The sequence below is a fragment of the Rhinolophus sinicus genome, linkage group LG11, assembly GCF_036562045.2.
Source record: "Rhinolophus sinicus isolate RSC01 linkage group LG11, ASM3656204v1, whole genome shotgun sequence".
Taxonomy (NCBI): domain Eukaryota; kingdom Metazoa; phylum Chordata; class Mammalia; order Chiroptera; family Rhinolophidae; genus Rhinolophus; species Rhinolophus sinicus.
Window position 1 is genome coordinate 25757073 of NC_133760.1, and position 22441 is coordinate 25779513.

The following is a 22441-nucleotide window of genomic DNA, read 5'->3' on the forward strand; positions in this document are numbered from 1 at the left end:
GCACTTCCTGCTTTAGAAATTGTCTGGCTGTTCCTGTCTTCCATGCTGGCAGCCCCTTGAGCTCAGACCCAGGCCTTCTCACTTTCAAGTGTGGTGCCTTCAAAGCTCAGCCTCTGCCAGTATTTGTTGAATGGATGATATATTAATTTTTCAATCACTGGTATACCAAACAACCACAAACTTAGCAGCTTAACACAACACCAATTTCTTCCCTTACGGTTCTGCAGGTCAGAAGCTTGAAATGGGTTCAAATCACGGTGTCAACAGGGCTCGTTCCTTCTGGGGCCTCTGGGGCAGAAGCTGTTTCCTTGCCCTTTCCAGCCTCTAGAGGCCACCTGCAGTCCTTGGCTCGCGGCCTCACATCCCCCTTTCTCCCTCCGCCTCCTTTGTCCCCTTCCCTTCTCTTACTCTGGCTCTTCTGCCTCCCTCTTAGAAGGACCCTCATGTTACATCAGGCCCAGCCAAACCATCCAGGGTAAGCTCCTCATCTCATAGTCCTAATGTAGTCACATTTGCAAGGTCCCTTTGGCCATGTAAGGTAACATAGTCAAAGATTTCAAGGATTAGGACGGGGACATCTTGCGGGGCCATTGTTCAGCCTACCACAGACGCATAAGCAGAACCAGAGCTGTGCCTCAGTTTCTTTGATCTGTTGGCTAGATCAGAGCAGGGTGAAGGGCAGCTGTATGACAGGGCTCAGAGACATGATAGTGCTGACGTTTGACCTGCAGAAAAGACATGTGACCTGGGTGTGCTGGGCGAATGTGTGTGGGAATTGGGAATGTGTACATGGGCTGTAGTGGAGGGGTGATTCTGTTGAACTGAAAAAATCTAGGCTTCCATTTGAGAGAAAGAGGGATATGCAGCAAATCAAAAAGGAAAGTCAGGGACATAAAGCAAACATTAGCAGTTGCTTCTGGAGCCTCAGTTTACTCACCTGAAAACTGGGAGAATGGGCCAGGTTGTATGGATGGTTTTACAAGGCCATGCAGCTAGGAGATTACTAAGGACTGAGGTAGAGATCTGGACTTCCCAAGCTGTACCTCCTCCCTGTCTCCCGAGTTCCTTATCCCAGCTATAAACAGCACCTCTCTCCCCTCCTCTCTTCCTGTATACCACAGGTTTATTGAGATATAACTGCACTCCATACAATTCACTCATTTAAAGTGCACAATGCAGTGATTTTTACTGTATTCACAGAGCTGGGCAGACTGCCACGACTAATTTTAGAACATTTTACCAAAAAGAAACGCCTGCCCATTAGCAGTCCCTTCCATTTTCCCCCCAGACCCCTCAGCCCTAGGCCACCACAAATGTACTTGCTAAATAGTCCTGCCCCAGACCTTACTCCCCGGCCTGTCTTTCAGGCCTTTGTTTTGCTCAGCACCAAATGGGAGGCTTATGCTGGCTGCCAGCCTCTCCTACCCACGCAGTCCCCGCCCTGACCTTCTGCATGCGACTCATGGCCTCATCATTCTACTGAAGGGACGTTCTGAAAGGTCAACAGTGACCCCCCGGCCGAAGCGAAAGGCTGTTCCTCTACGTGATTCCTGACTTGTCAGCAGCAGCAGACAGAGACCCGTCAGATGGTGGTGCCTGTCTGTTGTGTGGAAAAGGGTGGATAATGCTAGGATTCTGGCTTTAAACCCGTCCCCCCTGCAATAAAGAAGTTAACACCCGTGACATGGACTGGAGAGCTAGGCTGTCTTGGTCTGAATGCCAGCTTTGCCATGTGCCAGCTGGGTAACCTGGGGTAACTTTCTCTGTCTAAGTCCACGTCCTTATTTGTATCACAGCGGTAGTAACAGTACCCACCACTCAGGGTTATTGTGGAGATTAAATGAGTTAATTAATGAAAAGTGCTTGGAAAAGTACTCGGCACATGCTAGGCTAAGCATTTGCTAATATAATTATTTTGCTTATTCTTTTGTTCAGTGAGTTTATTCATGGTCATTTTTTTCAACTTCTATGCATTAACTTTCCCTGGGGTTCAAATTCCCATTCAATTCAATTAGAAGCAGAGATCTGGGCAAGGGAGTTCCTGCATATAATTGAATTTGAGTCCTCTGGACTCAGCGACCCAAAGCCTCAATATTGTGACCTGTAAGATGAGGATAATAGTAGCTGAGTCTTATGGTTGTTGGAGTGTGTAAATGAGTTAATACACAGAAAACACAGAGCAATGACTAGCACATAGCAAATCCTCCAGAAATGTCAGCAGCAGTAGTAACTCTCCAGCCCTCTTCTGTCACCTCCATGTGACTGTGGGTTTGAATTACCTGTGAACATCTCCACCTGCACGTTCTATTATAACCTTATATCAAACTCACATCTCAGCTCACCAATTTTTCACGGCAGCTTCTATCACTGCTAAGCAGCATAGCTGGCACCCCCATCCAGATCTCCCAGACCATTGGTCATCTCTGACTCTTGCTTCTCCTTTGTCCTTTATTTCTCATTTCCATCCTGTCCAATGACTGGGATTCGCTCATTCACTCCCATTCTATCACCTCCACTTTAGTCGGGGGCTCACCTACTCAAGTAAAAAAACTGCAATGGACTCCTGCCCAGACTAGCTACCCGCCCCCGTCCATTCCCCAAACTAATGTGCACATGATACCACACACATCGCCAGCTTTTGGGTGTTGTCTTTAAAACACTCCCCACCTCCAACTGTGCCTCAGAAGGAGCCTCTAAATCTTTAAAGAAGGTTCATGCCAGCCAGTGCCACCTGCCATAATTACGTGGGATTTTCCATGCTTTCTCCTTGAGTCTTTGCCTCTGAGTTTGGGTTTGGGCATCTGTTTTAGATGCTTGGTTTCATCCTCTCTTAACGTCCCAGAATAGTGTTGGAGTTGAAGCCTGTAGCTTCTTTAAAACTGACAATCACGCCCACATCCAGCCATGTATAGCGGGTCATTCCACCCTCCTTGTTGCTGGTTCAACATTAATCTTCCTTTTATCAAGTCACCCTCTTGCTCCAGGACAAGTTAGGGTCCCTTTCACGCCCACGTTATTTTTCCTTCATTTATTCTTTGAGACAGACCTATCTCTGTAGAGGTTTTGTGATGGCATAGAATGAAAGACACATATAATTAAACCACAGTTACTAACTTGAAGGCAAAAATGCAGTGAACCCATAATGGGGGATGAGAGACACTTAAATAAGTGACTGCATTTGGGCAGTGAACTTCCTGGCAGCCAAGGCAAAGAGAGATATACAAGAAAGGGCATAATTAACAAAATTTACTAAAAGGTAATCATGCCAGATTACTGGGGGGCAAATTTTTTCCTACCTTCAAGCAGAAGGATGACATCTTCTCATAGACCAGATCCAATGGAATATCTACAATGATGGGAACGTTCTCCCATCTCTACACAGTCCAATATAGTAGCCACCAACCACCACACGTGGCTATTGACTGCTTGAAATGTGGCCAGGAACACTAAGGAACTGAATTTTTAGTTTGATTTCATCTTAATTTAAATTGAAATAGCCATGTGTGGCTGGCACGCGGTACCATATTAGAAAGTGTTGTCAGAGACATTTATGTAAATAGTGTTGTACAATACTACAAACAATGCCTTTAACAGAAAATTTTAAAATTGCCAAGATCTCCGTGCAGCCCCGTATCAGTTTGTTAGGGCTGCTGTAACAAAATACCACAGACTGGGTGGCTTAAACAACAGAAATGTATTTTCTCACAGTTCTGGTGGCTAGACATTCAAGATCAAGGTGTCGGCAGGGTTGGTTTCATTCTGTGGCCTCGCTCCTGGGCTTGCAAATGGCTGCTGCCTCCTCACATGGTCTTTCCTCTTGCATACATCCCTGCTTTCTCTGTGTGTGTCCTAATCTCTTCCTTTTATAAGGACACCAGTCAAATTGGATTAGGACCTACCCCAAGGCCACATTTTAACTTAATTACCTCTTTAAAGGCCCTATCTCCAAATATATTCATAGTTGGAGATGCTAGAGGTTAGGGCTTTAACATGTGAATTTGAGGGGGACATGATTCAGCTTATAATAGAGCCCTCTATGTGCTATTAAATGGAAACTGGGAAAGTAAAGTTTTAAGCAGGGGTCACTGCTATATATAATCCAGGTGTGTATCTTTCTAGTGTCATACTTGGGACCAGGATGGGCTTTCGGGAACTGGAAGGCTACACTCTCTCTAAAAAGGCATCCCCTCCCTCAGCATGTTGACTCCAGCTCCTCTGCCTGGCAGCAGAGGCCTCCAAGATTTGACTCTACTGACCAAACCAATCTTATATTCTCTCCTCCTCAGTCAGCAAGCCCTGCTTGGTTTAGCTTACACTTCTCAACTCCACCTACCCCAAACTCACTCCTACTTCTGTGATTTTGTTCACACCGTCCGTCTTGCTTCTAATACCTTGTTTTTTAACCTCAGCGTCCCCTAAAGAATTACCTCCTTCCGTTCTCAACCAAGCCCCACCTCATTCTTGAAAACATCTCTGCACATTCATTCTTCCTTCACAGCATTCTTCCCTGTTTTCAAATCCAGTTGCCCTGGAAACCAACACCCCACAATTGAGCCATAAATTATTCTCTCATTGTTTCCTAGGTCTTAGAGTTGACTCAGAAACTACATCATAAACTCAAGCATCGGGGAACATGTGGTCTATCCCTTCTGTAGGCTTGCCATCCTAAAATAGGACTAGCACATAGTAGGTGCTCAATAATATCACTGCTGCTTGGTTGACAAATGTAGATATTTTTCATCCCTTTCTGTTTGGAGAGATTAACTTTTTTCCAACTTCATGTACAGCTGCACGTTTAATATCCGGAGGCAAGCCTGAGGCTGCAGCGTATCCACTCTGCTTTGTGTATTAAATTTACAATAAAGTCAAAGACAGATGGCTAAAAAGGAGCCCTAGTCATCTCTGATATGATTAAATCTAGTTGGGGGCTCAGAGAGCCCAAGAAACATTTATCTTAATCCCTATGGACCTTGTATTCCACAGATGAAGTTCTAGAGCTGGCCTGAAAAGCAATTTTGTGAGATCATTTACCAAGGGGGAGGGGGAAAAAAGCATTATAGTCTTCCTTCTGAGGTTTGCAAATAATAAGCACGCTCTACTCTCTTCAAGCCCAGAAGAGCTGTGTGGGTTTGACAAATAGCTGCATTTGGCCCAACTGGAGCTCTAAACAGATGTCTGTAAATATTGCAGAAAAGAACCTTCAGAAAGTTGGTGGGTGTTGCTGATGAGTGGCTGTGGATGCTTTTGTTGGCACACAGGCGGCAGCTGTCTGTCTCCCATCCGTGGATGACTAGGCTGCTATGGAAACCTATAATTCCTTTGTTGTCCTGGTGTCTATCTTAACTAACATGGCTTCTTTTAAGGCAGTGGTCCTCAACTCGGGGGGATTTTGCCCCTCTTTGTCCCACCCAGGGGACGTTTGACAATATCTGGAGATGTTTTTTATTGCCACAGCTGGCGGTGGGGGTGCTACTGGCATCTAATGGGTAGAGGCCAGAGGTGCTGCTACACGTGCTACCATACACAGGGCAGCCTCCCTACAAAGAAGCTTTCAGCCAAAATGTCAGTTGTGCCCAAGTCATCTTACAGTGATAATATTATCGTATAGCTTGTTCATTCATTTATTTATTCATTCAGAAATGTTTATTGCTAAACATAGAAAAGATCCAAGTAGCTCTGTTTCTGTGTCTTGGTGGATTCATTAACTCACTGACGTGATGCAAATTTATTGGTTATCTACCGCATTCCAGGCACTGGGGTCTTCAACAGCATAGTCAGGGCTTTCCTCATCTAGGGTTTACATTCTCGTGGAAGGGATACAAGAGTCTAAACAAGTCGACAAATGAATGAACAAGGTGATCCCAACCAGTGATAAATACAACGGGGGATCTCAAACAAGGTCAAGGGAGACACGATGACCCGGGCAGGGTGGCTATGCAGGATGCTACTTTCGGGAGTAGTAGGGTTTGGGAAGTCCTCTCTACATAGGTCACATTGAAGCTGAGACATCATGATGAGAAGGAAGCAGCTCTGAAAATCTGGAGGAGGAATGTTTCAAATAGAGGAAGCAACAGGTTCCAAAGTCCAAGACAGGAAAGGCTCGGTGGGTTCAAGGACCGCAGACGTACATGCCCGTACATCTTGGATGCAGGAGGCAAGGTAGGCAATATGAGGTTGATGAGAGGGGCAGCAGTTACGACTGCACAGGGCTGTTCAGGCTTGGGAAAGGAATTCGGACTGGATTGCCGGTGCCATGGCAAGTCGTGGAGGATTTTAAGGAGGGTGGACATGATCTGGGTTAGGTAGTGATAAGTCAACCCAGGCAGCTGGGTAGAGAATGCCCTGTAGAAGGGTAAGATGGAAGTGAGGGGCTGGTCAAGGGCTCCTTACAGGAAGGAGTCCAGCTTAGGCTCCTGTGACATGAATGAAGATGAAAGGAAGTGAGTGAATCTGGGACGCATTTGGAATAAAGTCCCCAGACTTGCTTGCATATGATCCGTTACTCAGTCAGCCATGGCTGCCAGGCTTAGCGTTCTCTCTCTAATCCGTGTGGGTCCTGAGAACCTTTGCTCTGCCGTTCCTCGGTCTACTCAGTTCTTGAGCCCATCCTGACAGCTCGAGCATGCGTGGAGCTCCTCTTTCTGCAGCTGCCTTACATGTGTCAGAGGGCCTCGTCAGACCCTCTCTGATGAGAGCTGAGCTTAGTTTGGTATCCCCTTCCCATTTCTTAGGCGGACAAAGATCTTGGATATCAGACTTCTGCAGCTGGAGCCAGGGACCCTGCCTACCAATTTCTGCTTCTTCCCTTGTGGACAGTATCCTTGGGGACACAAAGTGGCACCTGCTGATCCTGACCTTTTAGCACCTTCCCATGGGACTTAAAGTAAAAGTCACATTTCCATCTGGCCCCTGCTGATGTAGTCAGCATGCATTCTCAATGGGAGTGGTCCTAACTCCAGAGGGGTAAAATTGGTTCTTGGAGGATGAAAAAAATCTTAACTCTTTTAATGTATAAAGCAGCTATATATACAGGACATAAACAGATAGATAAATAGATGACAGGTAGGTAGATAGACAAATATGGATAGATAGATGGTATACCTAGGGTGTTAAAATTTCATAGGAAGGGGGGTTCATTAGGGGAAAAAAAGGTCTAAAAAGGCTCCTTAGAGGGGGTAATAATGAAAAAGAGGTTGAAAAACACTACTCTATGGACACTGTCTCCCCGCTCCCATTTACTTACCAATATACACCCTAATTTAACTCCTTCCAAGAACTTATTATAGTTTGTGAATACCTTGCTTATTTATGCTCCCTTCAGTATTTTCTGTCCCTCCCCCCTCTCTGGATCTCAGCTCCATGAAACCCATGGATCTTGGCCATCTGGTCACCACTGTATCCCCAGCCTCGACGTGCACAGTGCTGGGCGTGTGGTAGTTATTGAATGCATGTTTAGTGATCAGTTACCATTGTGACCAGAGACTGATCTCAAGTACGAACAAGGAACCACTGGGGCAACCGGATTGCTCTTGGGTTTCTGCCTTTGTTTAAAAGCTGTCAGATTTGTTGGGTCTCTTTTGGGCACTGAGTTTAAGCCCTTTCTTCACCCCACGGTCAAGTTCATCTCTTGTCCCTGGTCTTGACTATTCCCAGTTTTCTCTCCTTCCTGGCCACTGAGAACCCAATAACCGTGTTGTTTAGCTCTACTCTATGGCACTGAGTTACCATAGTGCAGGGGTATCCAAACTTTTTTCAACGTTTTTTTACCAAGGGCCATATGCAATAAAATACACAAACAGCCGGGCCACTCACTCGAGGTGAAGTACGTATTGCCTCACCTGGTTTATTTAAGTAAACTAAATATATTTTTGGAATTTGCTGCGGGTCAATTAACAATGGATTGCGGGTCGCAATTTGGACACCCCTGCCGTAGTGAATATCATACAGATGTCTGACTCTTTAAATTAAAACCACTTTAAAAAAAAAATGTAGTGATAGGCTAACCATCTTGGAAATTACACAGCAGAAGACATGAATGATTATATGATTTGATTTAGCGAAAAAATTGAATCACAGTGAGCATATGCAATAGATAAAAGACTGGAAGGAAGCAAACCAAAATGTTAACACTGTTATCCATCTCTGGAATATGGACTTACAGTTCATTTTCTCCTGCTTTTGGTGAATTTAGGAGTTTCCAACAATAAGCATTTGTTTCTTTTATCATAAGAAACAAGGGTTTTGGTGGTTGGGTTTTTCAAGACCACTCATGATACTGTTGTATCAGAGAGACATGTACAGGTACACCCCTGGTCCGTGGATCCAGGACCAGTCCATGTGATTACACAGTGACCCCCAGAAAGCTTTTTAAAGGAGGATTTCTGTACTTAGGGAAGCCATAGGATTTAGGCCAACCTAGTCCATTAGGCAAATACTGTGTTTCCCGGAAAATAAGACCTAACCGGAAAATAAGCTCTAGCATGTTTTTTCAGGATGACATCCCCTGAACAAAAGCCCTAATATGTCTTTTGGAGTCAAAAGCAATATAAGACCTGGTCTTATTTTCAGGGAAACACGGTAGCACCGGCTTTCTTGCCAGGAGAGCACCCACGGTCTGTACCACAGAACTTCATATTTGTTAGATTTTTCACAGGCGTCGTGACTTCCAAAAGTACTTGTATTATAAGTACTCGCTCATGCAAACTATAAAACCAAACAGAAAAAAATGACACATTCCCACATATTTTAAAATATTCCTCACGGGTTTCACGGCTCTCTGAAGCCAAGATTATAAAATCCTCGCTTAGGGAGGTTTCTTAGTGAAATGCCTCCTGAAACTTAGGCCATATCTCATTATTTTCTCCTCACAGGCAGCTACCATGACTGGTTTCCAGAACTTCCTTTGTCTGAAGGATATTCTAAACCCTGTCTCCTCCTAGCACATCCCACCTGAATGAAAATAACCAGTTCATGATTCAGTATCCTTCAGAGTTACATTAGGAGTTGTTAATTTTTTCATAATCAAGGAATGGTTTCATATACTAGAACTTCTGACACTAATAACATTAATGAAAACAGTCCCACAGTAGATGCAACAATTCATCAATAAATACAATGCTCTCCGTGGCAGCTAACAACATCTTGCAGGGACCCCAAATATCGGGGCTCAGCACACAAATTATTTCAGCTCTGAGCCCTTGTCTTCCCTGATCTTGACCTCTGACCACAATGTGACAATATAAATGACGCTGGAACAATAGCCGTGCTGTGTTGTAACCAAGGTGAATCATATACATCCATTAAAATTTGTCGACCTACTTGGGAAGGGTTCATGGTACAAAAGGTACGGTGAGGCAGGTGGTTTAAGAACCACCAGGGAACTCAAAGTAGTTCTTGCACCCAAAGCACTATACTATGGGACAATGACTTTTAGGACCCTCCTTTAAAACAAACCTGGAGAAAAATCATTTAGTAAAAGATTGTATCTGGCTGCCCAAACCTGACTGGACTAAAAAGAAGAGATTATTCGCTGGGGGAAAATCACCATTCTTACCTCCTCCAGGGCCCACAGGGAATCCACAACGGGCTTGATCTTCTTCTGGTTGTAGAGCCCTATGAGTTTGTCCACCACTCCTCGAATGAGGCCAGCGCGGCCCTGTTTGAAGAGCAGATTTAAAAGGGAAAACCCCGCGATGACTTTGTTCTCTTCATACAGCTTGATGGGGTTCACTTTCTCAACCTGCCACCACTGGAAGGAGAGAGGGGGCCAGGTTACAAGGACGCAATGCCAGGCCACATTCTCAGCCTTGCGGGGAGAGAATAGGGCTGCAGTTGGCCAGATTCTAGCAGGCCAAGAGGTAGCTCTCGTTGGTGTACTTTTTAGAGCGTCTGTTTGGCGAGGCACTGCTGCAAGTGCACAGGATGTGACAGACAGTGATGCCTCTGAGGAGAGCTCAGGATCTAGCTGGGAGAAAGAGCCCTTTGCAAAACAACCCCGAGACCACATGGAGCTGGAACCCTGAGGCATATGGTTAGCATCATCGGATCTGGAGTAGAAGCCTGGCTCTACAACTTGCTCCCTGGTTCTCTCTGTGCTTCACTATTCTCAGCTACATACAGTGGCAGGATACTGTCTCCGACGTACCCTGGGAGAACTTAGTGTAAAGCACTTGCCTTAGTGAATGGTGGTGGTGGTGATGGGGTGGGTGAAGGCAGCAGGGTGGCAGAGAATTACACACCGTGGTGGGGCTACAGTGTGGTGACAACTCTAACTGTAGGAGCAGCTTTCCTAGTGAGGAACAATGACAAGGCTGGAGGGGGGGTAGGAATGCATCAGCTAAAGAGGAGTAAAGAAATGTAATACAGGAAAAGGGAAGAGCACGATGGAGTAATGAAGCCATAGGGATGGCACTAAGTCAGTGGTTCTCAACTGGGGGCAGTGTTACCCCCCGGGGGACATTTGGTAATGTTTGGGTGTATTTTTATTGTGAGGGGGATCTACTGGTCTCCAGTGTGTAGAAGCCAGGGGTGCTGCTAAACATTCTACAGTGCAAAGACAGCCCCTCCCAACAAAGAACTATCCAGCCCAAAAGGTCCATAGCACGAGTTGAGAAACCCTGGACTAGAGCCCTCCAGGGAATACACACAACGGACAACTATGGCTGCCCCTTTTTCAGTCTCCCTTCTCCCCACATCAGACATGAAAATAAGTAAATAATCCATTAACAAACTACAGAAATGGTTATCCAACTACTTCGTGCTGATTTAATTGTATTTCTTTTGGTGCTGGGTAGAATGTAGAGAGTCCAAGTTCCAGTTTCTGGAGGGTTCTGAGAGGTGAAATGGTTAATACCGGTTTAATATAGGAGGCAAAAAGGAATGGGGCCGGGCACTTATGAACATTGATAATATGTGTGTTATTTCTCTGTTTATTTACATCCTGCCTCCTTCCAGGATTGAAGAGGTTCAAAAGAGGAAAGATCTTGAATTTTTTTTTAAATGAGAAAATCATATTGTTAGGAAAATAAGCGTGAGAAAGACAGGTCCAAAACAAGCGTCCAGCTTGTGCCCAAAATTCTTTCCCAGGGTCCATTCCCCAAGGGCCTGAGGGTTGGTTCCAGGAATGCCATGTAATTTGGCCATGGGCTCCTTGCCACAACAGCAAAGGTAGAGAAATGATTAATACCTTGATTGAAAATGTATCTGCCATCCCTCAACAAATGTTCGTGAAATTTAAGGCTGGCCGAATGTACAACAGCTACACAGCTGTGGTTCAGTGAGTGCTAGAGCCACATGCCTGGTTTTGAATCCCAGCTCTGCCACTTCCTAGCTGTGCAACTTTAGGCAAGTCACTTAACCTTTCTGTATGCAGTTTCCCAACTGTGCCTCATGGGGCCATTGTAAGGAGTAAATGTGTTAATACACACAAAGTGCTTAGCTCCGTGTCTGACATGTACTGGGCGGGCTACACATATAAACTATGTTTATTATCATATTAAGTTAGAAGGGATGGTTTTGATTTAGTGAAATTGTGAATTTGGAGTCAAACTGCTTTGTATGGCCTGTTACTGTCCTCATCGTGTGGGTCTGAAAGCAAACAGCATGTTTGACAAAGAGTGTGCAGAAGCTCTGCAGGAGTTTTAAGGTGGAACAGAATTAAGATGGCTGCGCGAGAAGTTCCTGTATGATTCCAAACATGCCTTTTATTCCTAAGCCTTTCTTGCATATATGGAATAAAATTCCTTTCTGGAAACTTCCAGAACAAAGCCATCATTCCATTCCTTGGCATGCCCTTTCTTCAATTTGCTTCTAACTCACCAACCAGAATTGGACAGGCCTCTGAAAGGGAACTGTCTTCCTTCTTGACCTCCAACTAGAAAGCATTCTCATGATCAGCACCCCTGTTTTGGGGCAGGAAAATCGCAACCTCCATCCTGACTGTGTTTTTGTGAGTGCCTTCATCCAACCTGGACACCCTGAAATTATTTCATTAACACTGTGTGTTGTGATTGTGCATTTAAGAAAGAAAGGAAGAACACTTTTTGCAAGTGTATGTAATTTGGGACCAATTTGGTGACCCATGGCAGGCTGTCAGCATCATGGTAATTACAGCCACGGCAACAAAGCAGCTGTGAGTGACACAAAGCCTATCTTCAGGGGACATGCTCCAGACAGCGTCCTTCATTAGACTCCATTCTTGCTCCCTGTTTATTCTGTAGTTGAGATGATCCTTGACCAGAACTTCAAAGTTCAAGTGCAAACAGAGGTCCTTTGATTCTCACCTCATGGGGCAGGAAGTACTAATCATTCCAGAATCAGGGAATGTTTGGGGGAATGACGCCTTTGGCAGCCAATGTTGGCACTTAGGAGGCATGCGAATACCCCCTAGCCACACTTAGAATGAATTCTAAACCTCTTACCACGGCTTTCCCTGACCACCCTATTCAAAATGCATCTACTCTACCCTGCCCTTTTTTATTTAACCACCTGTTTTTATTTCCTTCAGAGCCTTTAGGACCATTTACAATCATGTTATTAATATGTGTTACTTATTTCAGTTGTCTCCCTCATTAGGATGTAAGAATCAAAAGGGCTTATGATGCACCTGTCTCATTCACTGTGATATCTGGTGCCTGGCACAAAGCCACAAACACTAGGTGATCCTAAGATGCTTGCAAAGGAAGTGAGTGAATCATCCATGTTGCAGTGGCTGTTTAGGAGGCTGGGAGGAGAGAAGACAAGCTCTTCTGAGAAGCAGCAACCCTCTGTGGTCAGAGGGAAGAGGGTAAAATTGAAGTTCAAGCCCAGATTAGTTTAATTCTAGCAAGTGTAGCTCTAGGTGGGAATGGAGATCCCATTAGGTCCATAATGGGGTGAATGCCCAGGCATGTGGCTTTTCCATGGCAGGCAAAGTAACCACTGTATTTAGAACATGATTACCTAAGACAGTGGTCCACAAACTTGCCCATGTCTAAAAGTCACCCCAGGAGCTCGCTCAAATTGTAGGATCCCATTTGTATCTCTAACTCAGTAGGAGGGGGAGATAGACAAATCTCAGGTACCTGCAGAAACCTGGCCAGAAAGTGGCCAAACTCAAAGGTCGGTCTCTCCACGGAGCAAATAAAATACACTAATGCTAAGTTCCTTTTTGGCCATGATTAAAAACACGTAAGCAATCTTAATTGAAATCAAAATACTGTAAAGCTTTCTGGAGTTTCACTGACGTTCCCATATGTCTGCCTCATTTAGACAAAAGTAGCCCCAGTCATGGTCCTGCCCGTGTGTAGTGAGCATAATGGGAATGCAGGCTTCACGGACGAGGAAGGACAAACAAGGTTTCGGTTAGTAGGTCAATGTCCTTAAGATGGAAGAGCTCACAACATGCAAATCACTACATCGCCGTAGTATGTGAGATGTGCATGGATACTTACTGATTTTGCAAAGCTAAAGAAGCTCTTGGTCTCTCCAGTCACCATGTTGGATGAACCTGAAAACAGAAGATTCCCAAATCAAACTGCTGCTAATGAAAATCAACATCTCTTGTTACGCATGGAGGAATGGCAGTTGTTTGGTCCAAGACTATCAAGAGTTTGAGTCAGCCTGGAAAAAAAATGATGATAATGGAGGAGGTGGGTGGTGTCAAGTTGACTTAATTTTAACTAAATATCACTGAATCAATGAGGAAGTAACATTTCTCAAGGTGACTATTTCATTACTTCGGAAACTTAGGCATGTGGTAAAATGTGATCTAAGCCAACATTCTAATAAAATGATGAGTTGCTGAAATGTCTTGTTGGTTCTGTTCTTCGAGACTGAGAAATGAACTCTTATGTAAGCTTTCTTTATGGTTTGAATTTGATCCCTTTGCAAGTGAGAGGTTTGGGGTTCTGACCTAGGTTGGGCATGTAAGTGGTGGGGAGAGGTTGGGCTGAGCTAGAATTTAGATAGATGGAAAAAACGGGGTACAGAGGAGCAGAAGAGGATGAAACACGTTCAGAAGCCACAGAAATCATGTGAACAATGTGTTAGCTCCAAAGAAGTCTGAGCAGAAAGGTAAAAATTACTTGAAGCAAATGGTGTGAGAAATTGAGCTTTGTTAATTGGAACATGCACTATTCAGAAGGAAGGTGGGAAATGAAGTTGGGAAAGATTCCCTAAGATGCTCTTATAAAGAGAAAAGACCCCTCTGGGGAGTTCCTGGAGGGGCTGAGTGAGAGGGCTCTTCACAGTTCAGTTACCATATTGGGGTTTTTTCAAGGACTTTCCTTCCTTGTCCCCAAAGAATTCGGTGTAAGTCCTTCTCAGAGAACTGCTATTTAATGAAAAAACAGTATATATTTTAAACTTGATAGTTTGGCCCGAGTAAACTAGTAGGCAGTCAGTTAATCACTGCTTCTAATTTTATGCAGTGACTACCACCAAGCATCGTAGTACTAGGCTTAGACTACTTAGTAATCAAGTAATCAATATAATGAATTAGATACTTGAATATGATCACGTTGTATTCCACCAAAATGAAATGAAACTTGGGCAAAATTATAATCAGTAAATAAGTAAGGATGAATAAATTGTCCATCTGCATTTGACTTGTGTGTTAGTCATAGCCAGTATCCTTACATTATGCACTGATGATGCTCAGAGCTTCTTTTTTCTTCGGAATATAATAAAATTAAATAAATGAAATAATAAAATAAAAAAATTATGCCTCTACTGTTAAGGACTTTCAAATACGTGACCACTATTGAAAATACCGAAATGCTCCAGCAGTGGTAAGCTTATTTCCCCTCTTTCTTTCATAAGATTTAATGACAACAAAAAGATGCTTGAATATTTACACCTCTCAAGTGTCTCTTTTATAATCTTCTCAACTAATAGCAGGAAAATTAGGTGTTGTCTTTTTTTCTGAGTTACACAGAGCCCCAAGGCTCAATTTTCTATCATACCTACAGAGCAAAGAGGTGCCAAAAATCTCAAATGTTGGAGAATCCCACTGTCATTCTGCTTTGGACTGTGACATCTGGCTTCAGATATGCTTTTTTGACTTCATGACAACTAGCGTTTAAATTAGTTTGCATGTCTCAAAAGAAGAGGAGGGAGGGGAGGCTCTGGGGTCTCGTTCTGCTAGAGAAAACCGACTCCCAGATGTCTTTCCTAAATCCCCCCAAACCCCAGACTCAGAAGCAGATCTGTGCTCAGTCCATCCAGGGCTTTGGTCTTGATTGGGACACACAGGAGTAGTTTAGAGGTAGGAGAGTCTGTACTTTGTAATTTCACCTCCAATACTGAAAAACCTCCCTTAAACGCCCCATGTCTTAGCCACGCCTCTCCATCCTACTGTGGGTCCTTCATTCCTTCATTTTTGACGTTCCTTTGAAGCCATTAGTATGTCCCACCTGTGCCACTTTCCATGGGTCCAGTCCCATCCCAGTAACTACACTTTGGCTTTATCCCTTTTGGAATGAGAAGTACTCATGGGAATAACACGGCAGTAGGTGCATATGTTACTTTTATCATTGAAAACAAGTAATGGCAGTAGCAATATTATGGGAAACATCCAAAAATTAAACACCCTAATCTCATTCCCCTAACATAGCAACATGCTTCATTTTTCAGAGCCTTTGTCTGTAAACACATGTGCAGTGACCACGTCTCCGCTACAATTTAGCACTCACCATATAAAATGTAGGTTCCCAGGGGTTTGAGAAGGCTGAGGCCTTTCCCCGTGTTGTCCCCACAGAGGCAATCCAAAACAATGTCCACTCCTTCAGCAGAGATTCTGCATGGTGAGAAGACAAAAAACAATACTATAAGCTGTCAAAGACCAAACGGTCGGCCCCTTTCCCTTGCTGTGCCATATTGTTTACTCCCAGAATCAGGAAGTAGCTCTCGGAGTAGCAGTGAATTGGGCAGAGGCCTGGGAGGTGGATTTATCCTGCTGGGTCCAACTATAAGAATTTCACAAAGCTGGAGGCAGCTAAGAATCTGGCTGGTGACTGATATCGGGAACCGGCCTGAGCTAGGAGAACAAGCATGGATGTCACAGTCAGACAGTCTCAGTTTGTATCTAGCTGCCTCACTCAGCTTCTCTAAGCCTTAGCTTTGTCTTTTGTAAAGTGGAACTAACATGTTTCTTTGTGCTAAAAATGAAGTGAGGGGACAAATGAAATGCTTGGCCCGTTGCCAGCATCAGTTGCGACTAATAACATAAGACCCAGTCTTATTTTACTATAAGACTGGGACTTATATAATATAATAAATATAAGACTGGGTCTTATATTAATTTTTGCTCCAAAAGACGCATTAGAGCTGATTGTCCGGCTAGGTCTTATTTTCGGGGAAACAGGGTAACAGTCACCCCACAATTCAGTCAGTCGACAATAAACATTTGTGGAGCTTGAATTATGCACCAAGCAAGCTCTGTCCAAGGTGCTGGAGATACAGTGGTGAAAAAAGCAAACATGTTCCGCGTCTTCATGGGGCTTCCGGCCTCATAGGGATTGGCTTTCTTCCCTCCCCACGTCCCTCCTCAGTGAAGATATCAAAGGCACGTTAATTTAACTTGCAAACTTCTACTTGTCTAATCTCCAGGTTCAATCTAAAACATAGTCTTAGAGGAAAAGGGTTAAAAAGAGAGGATCTTCCTATCGGGATGGAAGCTTCCAGACTCAAGAGAATCCACATACTCTATTAGGAAGAAGATCCTTTCTTCATGCATTTATTTATACATTCATTGATTCACTCCCTCACTCACTCAATCACTTACTCGTGCATTTAACAACCATCTACTAGGGTTCTATTGTTAGAAGATATTACGCAGGAGGGAACTACAGAACAGGAAGGTTCTAAAGGTTGTAGAGAAGATATTCATGCCCACAGAGCTCCCAATTGTGGCTGGGCGCTGCTCTGCTCAGAAAAGGATGGCGTATCCTCAGATTTGTGAGTTGGCAGGACTATCTTGTCTTCGCACAGCTTTGTTTCTCTACCCCTACCCTCACCCCCCAGCAAAGTGCAGGTTCTACAGTGCTGATTAATGGCTGTGGCCACAGTGTCACTCACTAGGAAATGTCACGTGCATCTCCTGAGTTCCGCCACTAAGTCGACTGCCCCATGTCCCATGACAGCTGAGTCTTGATGTGAGTATGCCCTTCCAAACGCTCAAGTCCAACATCTAGCCCATTACAAAGCTGCATCCAAAATGATCAGCTTAGTTTCCTCCTAAGAGAGCTTTTATCTGAGCAGGTATGTCCTTTCAAGTACCACCTGTAAGTTCAGAACTAAGGCATTCGGCCAGGGGATCTCAAACCTAAGTGTGCCTCAGAATCTCCTGGAGAGTTCATTGGTTCGTTAAAACACAGATTGCAACTTGCCCGTCCTCCCCTTCTCCTTCTAGCTTCTCATTCAGTTGGTCAGGGGTGGGGCCCAAGGATTTACATTTCTAACAAGTTCTCAGGAGATGCTAATTCCACCTCCACACTTGGAGAACCACTGGTCTAAGCCAGTTACTCAGGAGCCAACCCGGCTTTTTTTTAGTAGTAAATAATTTGTTCATTAAATATTAGCACTGGCACTGCACTAGGCACTGGGGGATATAGTGATGAGCCCAAACAGATTTGGTTTCTCCTCTTTTGGAGCTTACCTTAGGCCGACATTAACCAATAATTATACAAATAAAAATTCAATCAACACTGAATGCCACAGAGGTATTATGAGACCATTTAAATCCAGAGTTTGCTTAATCGGGGCTTCCAGAGAAGGTGTCCCTGGAGAAGTGATGAGCAGAGGGTGAAGCAGTTAGCTAGGTAAAGAGTGGTGGGAACAGCGTTCCAGGCAGAGGGAACAGCATGTGCAAAAGCCCCATGGTGGGAGGAGCCTGGGAAGCAGGAAAACCGGGAAGCAGCCAGTTGCGAGGGCTGGAGTAGAGAAAGTGACCGGGAGCTTGCTGCAAGACGAGGCTAGAGAGGCAGGCGGGAGTTGAAACACACACACTGTAGCAGAAGGTGGGCGCGAATCTGGTGCCTCGCCCCTGGTGACCAGTCTCCACCTTACATCCTGGGCTGAGTAACTAAGCCCTGTCTTCCTCACTTCTACCAGCTCCATTTTCTGCCGAGTTCGCTCACTCCCCTGGAAGTGGGACCCTTCTGGGCCACCAAGGCCTCCCCGTAAACTTCATTTCCCTGAACCCTCTCTCCTGGCCTGTAGAATGCCCACCTGTGCTCCGGAGCAGCGTTCCAAATGTTAGGCTGTGCGCACCATCCAGGGCACTCCTAATGGACCTGCCCAGTCCCAAATTCTCACTTGTTGCCTCATGCCCCTCACATCTATATACTACTTGAGGGTCCACATTTTCTCCCAGAACCCGCCAAACACACCTTCTTGTATTTGTTGCCACCCCCACTCCACCCCCCGCCCCCAGACCTGTTGCTCTGTCCTCTGGACTCTGGTTCTGCAGGAAAGCAGGGCAGGCCCACAGCAAAGGGTGACCTATAAGCTCCTGCCCACTTCCCCACCCTCACTCCCCACTAATTGTTCAAGGCCTACTGACCTTCTGGCTCTTCCTAAAACCCCTACCTCAGGGCTTTTGCACCTGCTATAATCTCTGCCTGAACAGCCTTTCCTCAGCTCCCCTTAGAGCTGGCTCCTTCTCAGCCTTCAGGCCTCACTCACATGTGACCGCCCCAGAGAAACTGTAACTAACTACCCCATCTGAAGTGACAGCTCCCACCCCCAAATTATATCTATTTTAGCTCCCTTTGTGCGTTAGTGTCTAGAGATACTTTTTAGTATCTATCATGGGCCATCAGTATTCTATTCATTCACTGACTGTGTCTTCCACCAAAATAGAAGCCCCATGACACAGGAACCACATGTGTGCTGCTCATTTGTATCCTCAGCCTTTCTCAACCTGCTGGACGTAGCACTGGTTCTCAAGAAATAATGATCAATTGTATGAAGTAATGATTCAATGGATACGTAAATGAATAAATGAAAGAAATGAAGAAAACGTATTAGACTAGTATTCCACATCTCTCTCTACCTGCGCTTCCTTCAAAGGACACATTTTCTGAATTCTACTATATATCAGGAATTTCATAATTAATCCTCATGACCAGCCTAGGAGACAGGTATTTTTAACTCCACCTTTTTGGTGAAGAAATGAAGGCTCACAAATGCAATGCCTTGCCCAAGCTTACATAACTAGCACAGCGGGAATTTAAAGGCCGGTCTAGTTTAACAGCAATGCCGTTGGCTTTTTCACCGCTCTGAATTTAAGACATAATAAATGTTCAGACCAGTATAATTATGGAAGCACTGCTTTAGCAAGCAGCTCTGGGGAGCCATCAACTTAATTTAGTCTTTGAAGAATTTGGGCTTAAACTTTGCCTTTTAAAATAAATACACATATATGCAGAGTTAGACCATGTTTTTCCATACAGGCAGGCCTAGAGGTTTCAATTTTCAATCTGCTTTTTTTTTCATCCTAGATGATAGGAGATGTCCAAGGTCAGGGTCCTACGCACTTGCCCTAAATTTCCAGCCACTGGACAAACATTCAGGAAGTGTTCCCTTTCTGTGAGGCTCTGTGTGTGCTGAACTGGGAATACACAGATGGAGGCTCAGGCTTATTCCTGCCGTCTAGTAGCTCACAAGCTCCTGCTAGCAGCTCCTTTCAATGGAATGATTGTAAAAAGCACAAGCAGAGCAAGGTAACTTCTCAGAGACACAGTGTCATCCTCATTTCTAAGGTCCCCAGTTTCTGGGGGTGTCCACCTTGCCTGTACATGTCTAATCATAATTACATAAACACGGAGAGGGTGTCCATAAACATGGAGAGGGTGGTATTTGAGCACTGAGGGCCAAATACCACACTTGCTATGTCTGCCTTCTCTTGTCATAACTCTCTGTAGATTTTAAACAAACACCAATAGCCCCAGTGCAGGAATTCTCTGGGCCAGATTCAGCAGCAGCAAGGTATTTTGGAATTGCTGATCTGAGACTTACATGTCTGTCCTCCCTTGGTCCCCATCCCCTTTATTCTGAATGCCACCTCTTTGCTTCCCACCCACCTGGACCAGTGAAGAATTTCTCTTGAATGGTGGCAGGTCTCATAGAGCCGTTACTGGGAGAGAAACCCTTCCACTTTGCCAAATTAATTCCGCTGAATTGTAACTTTCGTTTCCGATTGGATCCTTGGCGCTCCCCTCAGTTCTCTTTCGGAATTCCCTTTCCTCTGAGAACTCCCCTGTGCCATAGCTTTAACCATCACCTCCAAGCTCACGATGGAGGGATAGGCTATTCCAGGCATTGCGTGGACAGTGCCTGGCACACAGTATGCTTCTTAGCAAATGTTTACTATTAGTGGCTTCCACATGTACGTAACGATACCATCTCTAGGAATGTTTCATCACTTTCTCTTTCTTTTCCCCAGCGGATGGCACTCTCATTAATTTCCACTAAGTCTCAGTTTCTGTAAATGAGCAAGGTTCACTTGCAGGGTTGTCTGAGGTCCACATAAAATGGTCTAGTCAAAGTGCTCAGCAGGGTGACAGGAGACTAGCAAAGCCGGGTGGTACTATCCCCCTTGCCCTGGGCTCATTCTCCTTGCCTGCGTCTCCTCCCTACTTCCTCCTCTGCCTACCGAATGATTTCAAGCACCCCTTTTCAAGCACCCCCATCTTTCAAGCAGCCCCCTCAGGGGCTGTCCACCCTGGCACTCTCTCTGGTTTTTCTCTCCTCTTTATTTTTGTGGCTCTTATCGTCAGCTGCCCACAATTCAAGGCTTCTAACTCTTCCACTTGGTTTTAAGCATAGCCATCTCTCTCCTCCCAAAGAAGGAGAAAGTGATGTAGAGGTCAGGTCTGTATCATAAATAATTGTTCCCTCGTCCCTGTACAATGCCTGGCTCAAGGCTGAGAATGTGTTCAAAAGCAGCTTACCGAATGAATGGTTTATAAAAGAGTTTTCATCTCAAGGAATTCTGTTATTATTTGTTCTAGTTTACCACACACATAATAGCATAACAAATAATATCCATGATCAAAAAAATAAAGCGAAATGGCTCTACATTCCACTCCGATTGCATGTTAATGGTTGGATTTTTTTCTCCCGTTCCTTCCTTTTTCTGTCCTTTTGAGCCAACAATTTATACAAAGCCGGATCACAGTGTGGATGGAATTTGGCATTCTGCTTTTTTCACTCACTATGCTACCACGGATTTTTTTTTTTCTTTTTTTCCCGTTTTGTGACAGTCTTCATAGTTATCTTTTTTTAGAGGCTGCATAATACTCAAGCGTGTGGGTGCAGCATAATCTACTGAACCGTTTCCTTTCTGTTGATAATGGAGGCTGCTTCTGCATTTTCACGATTGCAGACAATGCTACAATTCACCCCGTGGGCATATGCTGAGCACCTACAGGGAATCAGAAGCAGCACTTGGCTCTGCAGTAGGCGACTGTGTGGACCTGTTGCTTTTCTCTTCTTTTTGATTATTTCCTGAGCTTAGAATTCCTGAGACAGGGGGCATCAACATATTTGCAGATGCCCAGTCATGTTTAGCCTGATTCTAGGGTCTCTACTTAGAAACACAAAGAATCGTTGGAAATCCTGTTTGAAAGAAGGTGGTAGTGAGGTTGGTCTGAGATGCTGTTGCCTTCTGCTCTTCTGACAATCAGTAGAAACCATTGATTCAGGGGCTAAGGGTAGCAGGTCCAGGACAGGGGACACGGGGAGGGAGCAGGTATATGAGAAGTGGGGAGAACAGGAGCCCCCTGGTCACGGACTGTCACTCCTTAGAAGAGCTGCCCCTCCTCTTCCCTCAATACTTCCCACATTCTACTGCCCCTGGCTGCATCGGTCTCCTTTCCGATTCTTGAATTGACCAACCCTTTCTCACCTGGGCGCTAGCACATACCGCTCTCAGTGGTCAGAAATGCTCTTCGTTTGGCCAAATTCTCACCCTTCAATTCTCAGCCCAAATCTCCCTCTTTGACGGGTGATGTGTCTGATTTCCCATCTGCAGTAGGTTCCCTAGTACCTTGCATTTTTCCACCAGATCACATAGCAAAAGAGTAAATCAATGATTTTTAAAACTATGTCTTTTGTTCCCTCTTCCTCACCTGGACTCAAACTCCCTGGAGAGAGTGACTCTCAAGGTGGTTTTGCTGGATGCCCAGCCCTGGCACCATTCTGGCCCATCACAGACGTTCAGTATTTAGTAAGCGGTCGGTGCATGAATAAAGGGAAGGATGCTTACAATAATATCATTATGAGGATGGAAGAAAAGATTGTCGATGGGATAATGGTGCATATTGCCATTGTCCAGACCACAGCTGGAGTGATGCTAGCTAAAAGAAGGAAAAGCTACCTGCGGGTTATGAAAATAGGCAAAGGTATATCTAGGAAGTCTTTAAAATATGCCTGCAATCTCTAGACATCTGAGAACCAG

At 44.8% G+C, this 22441-nt stretch overlaps 1 protein-coding gene across 1 annotated transcript in view; it reads right to left on the bottom strand.

Moving 5' to 3' along the window:
* VAT1L (vesicle amine transport 1 like) overlaps positions 1 to 22441 on the bottom strand; it is a 141873-nt gene that overhangs the window by 56661 nt on the left and 62771 nt on the right. Inside the window, exons 5-7 of the mRNA XM_019710977.2 lie at positions 15672 to 15775; positions 13431 to 13486; positions 9554 to 9748 (exon numbers count right to left, since the gene is read on the bottom strand). Of these exons, the coding sequence (XP_019566536.1) occupies positions 9554 to 9748; positions 13431 to 13486; positions 15672 to 15775 (355 nt within the window). The remainder of the gene's footprint in view (positions 1 to 9553; positions 9749 to 13430; positions 13487 to 15671; positions 15776 to 22441) is intronic.